Source organism: Apteryx rowi, unplaced genomic scaffold (assembly GCF_003343035.1).
Source record: "Apteryx rowi isolate R43461 unplaced genomic scaffold, aptRow1 scaffold_232, whole genome shotgun sequence".
NCBI lineage: Eukaryota > Metazoa > Chordata > Aves > Apterygiformes > Apterygidae > Apteryx > Apteryx rowi.
The window spans coordinates 1094418-1101658 of NW_020448664.1; the positions used below are offsets into that span (position 1 = coordinate 1094418).

Genomic DNA, 7241 nt, shown 5'->3' on the forward strand with positions numbered 1-7241 from the left:
ACTGAAAAAAAAACACACACACACAAAAAAAGAAACTATGGGGAACGATGTCCCCAAAAGAAATCAACTGTTTTGAATTCAACTACCATAGTTCAGACACTTATGTAATCATCCATATTTTACTTGCATATATTTCCTTGTGATCTACTGCATATGTACTCCAAAGTAGAACACCAGATAACTAATGAATACAGACATATGATAACTGCACAGTTGCAACTGAAAAAGTTACAGAACGTGATATTCCAAAGAGGGTAAATACTCGAGAGCATTGCTTTGAGGAACATATGTCCATAGATGCATTTCCAGATGCACACCCTCCATGCTCTCAGCACTAATCCTCTCATTCATACAGTTATATGCATAAAAAACACAAAGACACTGATTTACATAAAATTATCTCACTCCATTTTTATTTAAGATTTTCTTCTCCAGTTAGTAAAAGAAAGATGTGTCTCTCTTTATACATATGTACAAGTTCAGTTATAAAAATAGACAGCACATTCAAAGAGAAAAAAAGGCTTGGCATTTGTCTGATTCCCTCTAAATATCATATATACATGTGAATATGAGGGGAAGGGGGAAGTCTTCATGAGTTAATTAAACACCACCTCCCCCTCAATTATCCCCTGCAAATCTGTTTAAAAATCAATCTAACTAAGCTCAGTTCTGCTATTTTCAGGTGTGCAAATTAGAGGCAGAGCCAACAGGAAGCACTCGCTCCACACTGTAGGACGCCAGGCAAAGGATTTGGGGTTGGAAAAAAATTATAATAATAAAAAAGTCATCTTCTGCTGTCACAGCCCAGACCTGTAACTCATAACTTGCTTCTCTCTTGAGGGATGAAAGTGCCCCGGCAGAACAGCCATTTAATTCAATGTGTCAGACAGAAGAACTGCCCCACATCTAAATCTCAGTGCAATGCAGACAACGCTTACAGCAAAGCAAGGGGCTACAGAGGGGTCTTGCACATTGAGAATGGGGAAGGAGCAACCAGAGAATGAGAACGCAGACAGGCACTGGCAGCACTGCCTCCGGTCAGTCCTACGGGACTTGGCTATCGGTACTTGCACACTGCAGTGAACTCAAAGCTTAGTGTGTGTGACAATCACAAAGATGAAGGGAAAACACACTGTAAGAACAGTCAATGGATGGTTGGGATGAGACTTAAATTTTTCCCACGATCTGCCTGGAAAGGGGAATGGCACAATCCTATTTCTCAGTACTGTTTTTCATTGCTCCCCTCACAGCACTGCAAGCTGCAGGACCACACTCTGTTATGGCACAGTGAGAGGAACAGCAGCAAACTCTTCCTCAGCACTTCAGCTTTCCCTCTTCTTGAGATTTGTAGAAGTAGAGCCTGATTTTGTTTCTAAGCCTTTAAGAGTTCAGCACACCTCAAAAAATGAGATAAATCATTCTTAACACAGTGGATATTCATGCTGACAGACAAACTTTGAAATGTAAACCGCTGGCTTGTAGCTCCTGCCATTCTATGAAGCGGAGGCTGTACTACTATTCTCACTAAGCCTGCTCGAGTTCTCATTACTCTGTGTCTCTGAACCTGTTCTTGGCAAGTGATGCTGAAGAGAGTCCACTCCCTGGAAACCATCTGAGACACATTCCTTTGAATTTCAGACCTTCAAAGAACCCAGAGGACCACTCTAGAAGAATCTGAGATTCTCTGATCACCCAACATCCTCAGCTTAGCACACAATTTACCCCACATGCACACTATCCAGTTCCCAGTACAGAAATGTCTTCCRACTCTGCAGGATACCCCTGGGGTTCAGATGCTGCTTTCATAGAATAAAACGAAAGCTGGGTTCCACCTCAGGCTACAAGAGAGAAAGCACACTGGTGTGACCTCAAGCACACATGCATAGAGTAGCTGGATGCCTTCTCAGCAATCTTTGTCAGATGTGAATAAAACACAAAAAAAATGAATCTGACACACTCTCAGTCACCCCAAACCACCTTCCCTCCTTCTCGCAGTGTCTGCAAAGATAATTTTTTGGGATACACATAATCAAAGTGCTCACATAAACCACCCATTCCCATTGTGCTTTGATTTTCTTTTCACACACGCGCTGGACAGCAACAAGGCATTCATCTGCATGCCTTCAGCTGGCAGGGTGGTCTACTTTGAAAGCCAACAGTTCAGAGAAGCTTTGGGGGTTCAAAATTACTACCGACCGCCTGAGGTGTGGGCACCTTTGCTTTGCTTCCGAATTGGAGTTTCTGATATGAGACTGCTGGTCAGGTTTAAGCTTTTGGGGGTCCCACAAACACTGTTTCCTTTGCTCAAAGGGGAGCTCAAGGGAGAAGAGGCGCTTGAAGGTCCAAAATCTGCAAGTCCAGAAGGCCGGATAATTGCTGTTTGTAGAGGGCTACTTGCAGACATGCCTAGCAATGGAAAAGAGAATCAAATTCCATGTGAGCATATTATTCCACTTGTTGCTCTTCAGCAGCAAATAAAACCAACTTTAATAGTGTCAATATACTAACAATTACTTCTAACACCACCCTGTGTTCATGAATTCTGACAGTTTAACAAAGAGGGATGTCCTTACTGTACAACTCATCTTGTGTTTATACCCTGGGCAACCTTCAGATGGTATAAAGCTGAAACTCCATCACTGCCAGTTTAGAACATTTTGGGACCTGGTGTTGTAACATCAACATGACAGCAATATAGAAAAGCCATAGCCATACCCCTGGGACAAACAACACTATCCAGTTTGCCTGGACACCAGAAGAAAAATTGTAGGAGATAATTCAAAGGGCAGATGAGACTTTCACTGGACCAGCCTCTCATGGTCAGCTGCAGTGAAATTGGCTACCCTGTCACATTGTTACCATGTCGCACTGTCAATTGCCTGGACCTCAGAAGAGACTGAGCAAGGACTACCAGCAATACAACGCTTTAATCTGTTTTTGACAGGCTGTAAACAAATAATCCACCCAAATTCATGTGGCTGGCTCTGCTCCAGGTAGTCTGCTGCCTCCCCTTCCCCACATACCTTTAGAGACATTGTACCCATAAGCTGCATATGCCGCTGCAGAGGCTGCTGCTGCCCCTGCTTTGGCACCTGCCATTGCAGCCGCGCTTCCTACTGTTGATTTCCGGCTTCTGCCTTTCCCAGTGCCTTTTGATCCGCTGCCTGAACCTTTAGGACGACCCCGGCTTCTACCTGACTGGCCTCTCCCAGTGAGAGGTGTATCTTGCACTGAAACACCTTAACAAAAAGAGAACGTTAAAACAATAACTTGTAAGTAGTACGTAAGATGACTCACAACTGAACACAGTGTCATAACCACCTGCCATTTACATTAAGCTGTTAGCAAGCATTGATCCCATGGAAAGAAATTATGCATACAAAACTCTTCTCCCTTCATTAATCACATCTCATTAACTACAACTAGTTGTTATTATTATGAATCCAATCCACAGATAAATGAAGGATTCCAGGTTTTAATTAGTTCAGGATGAAGTACTTTCATACTTGAAGATACCATTTTTTTTCAGTTGCTATCTGTAAAGAAATTCATCAAGAATTACGGCTCTATTTATTTCAGTGTCTAAAACTATGGTTGTTAAAAACATTTCCCATTATATAAAATTACAGCTGCTTCAATCATCCAGTAGAAAAAGAGAGCTGATTATCAGCTCTATGGCAAATTCAAGGAAAAGCTCCAAGATGAATATTTCTGTGGATGTCTATAATTTGGTGATATGCATGTACTACAAGGAGAGCCCTCTATAACATAAGAAGAAAGAAGAAAATTCTTACAAAGAGCAAGTAACATGGGGAACAGAGAAGTGTGATGGATGACAGACTACAAAAAGGCAGATTTCCTATCAAATCTGAAGTAATATCACAGTGAAAAGGCACATTTTTCTAAACTTTTCACCTCTTCCCAAATCTTGCCAATCACCCACACTGTGATTAAAATGCAGAAAGTGTATCACCTAGGCATACAAAAATCAAGGTTTAACTATACGTTAGTAGTAAGTCAAGGCAGCAGTACTGACCATTCATGGTATCTGAAACTGAACCAGTAATGGAAGCAGGAGAGTTTGTTGCCCTTGACTGAGGTGCTGAAGAAGCTGGATCATCCACAATCACAAGCATATCACTACTGCTTTCATCAGGAGGGATAGAGCCCATATGTAATTCACTGCTGATGGATATCTAAACATGACAGAGAACAAAGATGTCAGCTTCTCAGGTTAGGAAAGGGGAATGAAGGGTACAAACATAACAGGACCTTTAAAAGACGTACGCTTACAAGTAATTAATTGGTAATTGTTCTGATCTGTCTTTCTCTGTGTATCACACTGCCCAGTTTCACATCCTGCCTAATCATATCACACCTATTTACAAGTTGAGCAGCAGTAAAGACCTCTAGGTACTCTTTAATTTCAATTGATTAAAATATATGTTAAGAAGTAGGAGATTAGTGGGCTCAACAGAGATTTAAGAAAGCTTCTGTTCAGCTATGTATCTTTCTCAGACTGCTCCCATGAGAACACCGCCTCCACTAAGACAGAAAACAACAGGATTCTTAAACTAACAATACTGCTAATGAAAACCTTTATCAATAAGAGAATGACACAATATAGGAGTTTTAATCAGCATGGCATAGAATAAAATGTATTTGCTGACAAAAACAGTCTGCAGCTCTTCATAAGAAGATGAAGGAAAATAAGATGCATGACAGTGGGAATTTACAATCTAAATTCCAGAGGCAAAAAAACCGCACTAGTTCAGAATCAGAAGCAAGGAATGAAGCAGAGAAGGAAATGCAGAAGAGACTAGTGAGGAGTACTTACAAAGGAACTGAACTTTGAGGAGTTATTTGAGGAATACTGTTTGGTTTGTGAATAGAAAGAGACCATTCCTGGAAGGTATTTGTATGGAGAAAGGCATGTAGTTATAGATGTGAGCAGAACATAAAGGCAAGAAAAAGGGAGAGGAAAGCAAGAAGAAAGTAAGCGGGATTGCAGGCAGGAATGGAATAATTCTGGAGGCTGAAAGGGAGGGGGAGTCAGGGCACACACCTGCTGTAAAAAGAGGCAGGCAGGCAGCAAGTGAAGAGAGGGATGATGGCATGACAAATAACACAGAGGAGCTGCAGTAGCGGATTATTTCTGTTGTTATATTTTCAATAAACTGTTTTCATTTTCATGGTTCACCTTTAGGACATCTCACTTCCCTGCATACTTGAAGTTCCAGACTAGCTAAAAAGACACAGAAAGGAAGAATCCTACAGACTTGAAAACCACCGTTGAAATAGGGTATAGTTCAAAGAAGCAGCAAGTCTCACCTCACTGAAAGGGCTGGGCATAGCAGAGTCTACACTAATGAAGGAGTCGTCGCCATCAGCAGACAGGTTGGAGTTATCAGCTGAGGGAACAAATGGGATCACCAGGTTCATGCCCTCTTTCTTTCTCTTCCCATCCATCTCATCTTCCTTCTTCTTCTGAAATAAATAAAACAATACAGGGAATAAAAAATACTATAAAACAGGAAGAAAGGGAACAAGCTAACTGAAATCTCAACAACTAATGCAATACAACTCAAGGATCATCCTGTCCAGAATTAACCAGAATAAGCTTCTGAAGGACAGAGTAACAGATCCCTTAGGGGCTGCTCTTTAGATCAAAGTTTTTTGTCCCCCCCCCCGCCCCAAAAGAGCTGCAATGCTGTAGAATCACTCTTATAGAATTACTTTGATTTCCATTACCTTTTTAAGTGAGCTTGAAATTCTTTACCATTATATTGAATTCCAATTAATTAATGCAAAGCTCCCCATTCCAAAAATCCAGAATTTTCCTGAACTAGTTTTAATGATCATTTTTTAAACAAACTAACTGATGAGCTCAGTTGTTACTATCAAACCTTCATAGAGTGACACTAACTTTTCCTCATTCCACACAAGCCATGAACCACAAAACACAGATAAAACCCAAATAGCTACATTTACATTCCCTTGTCAATAATTCCAGAAATCGTAATTAAGTCTTCATTTTATATGCCACAAAATGATCATTTGACTGTTTAATTTTTTCAAGTCTCCAAGCTGTTGTCTGTAGACTACTGATGAATCTACAAAGTTGTTTTGGTATGCAGTACCTCCTTATTTTCCAAGCTTATTTTCCAAATCATATTAAAAGACAAATAAAAATGCAGTACATATTTTGTAATATCCCTCTTCTGTGTAAGGAACTGTCACCGATTGATGCTTAATGGTGAAGGGAAGTAGGACTTATTCATCAGATTGCCTTTGCACAAGATGTTTCCACAGTACATGACAGTGTGCCTGAAGCTTTTCAGTCTCTCTCTATCACTGAAACAGGCACCCTCTCTGTATCAAAGTACCTTTTCAGCATATTTTTCCCTTTTACGTTTACGCTCCTTCACACGATTTGTCTCTTCCTGCTGTCGCTTCTCTTCTTGACGCTGACGCACTGTCAGAACAGAAATACAAAGCTGTCATCACTGGAAAGTTATTTCATATCTCTTTGTGAATATTATGAGAAACTTTAGTTCTAATAGAGCTGTGAAGAAAAGCCAGCCATATTACTAAAACACACTGAAAGGCTCAAAGGAGAGCTATTATATTAAAACTCTTTGTATCCAAATTACTAAAAAGTCTTCCTGGGAAATTCTTCTTTGAAGCAATATAAAAATGTATGCCTAACTTCAAAACTATAATGAAAAACAGCGTTCTTTATTAATACTTGTTTGTTACAATCTACATAATTCTTGTCAAAATTTTGCCATTCAGGAACAATGTAATGATCCTGAACAAGTGCCAATAAAAACTATCACATCATTATGTCTCTTTTACACAACGTATCCTCTCAACTCTGCAGTGATATGAAACCAGCTTGTACTAACAAGAGCTGGCAGTACAAAACAAGCCAGGAAACAGAAGTGGTTATCAGCAATACATGTGTTTGTAGCTAATGAACTAGAAGATGGGGTGAATGCTGCAACATGAATTTCACATACATTTCTTTTCTAGTTCTTCATCATCCAGTAGAAGGCTAACCACCTCTTTTGGTTTCAAGGTGTCAGGTTTGAAATTGCCACCCGAAATCACCATTCGCTGGATCTAGAAGAAAAAAAAAGAGAGAGGAAGGAAGGAAAGAAGGAAGGAAGGAAAGAAGGAAGGAAGGAAAGAAGGAAGGAAGGAAAGAAGGAAGGAAGGAAAGAAGGAAGGAAGGAAAG

At 40.2% G+C, this 7241-nt stretch overlaps 1 protein-coding gene across 1 annotated transcript in view; it reads right to left on the reverse strand.

Annotated features, from left to right (window-relative positions):
* Positions 1–385: 385 nt before the first annotated feature.
* The window catches only part of INO80 (INO80 complex subunit), a 71421-nt gene continuing 64565 nt past the window's right edge, over positions 386–7241 (reverse strand). Inside the window, exons 31-36 of the mRNA XM_026065804.1 lie at positions 7023–7125; positions 6387–6475; positions 5332–5487; positions 4037–4196; positions 3024–3239; positions 386–2406 (exon numbers count right to left, since the gene is read on the reverse strand). Of these exons, the coding sequence (XP_025921589.1) occupies positions 2189–2406; positions 3024–3239; positions 4037–4196; positions 5332–5487; positions 6387–6475; positions 7023–7125 (942 nt within the window). The 3' untranslated portion in view covers positions 386–2188. The remainder of the gene's footprint in view (positions 2407–3023; positions 3240–4036; positions 4197–5331; positions 5488–6386; positions 6476–7022; positions 7126–7241) is intronic.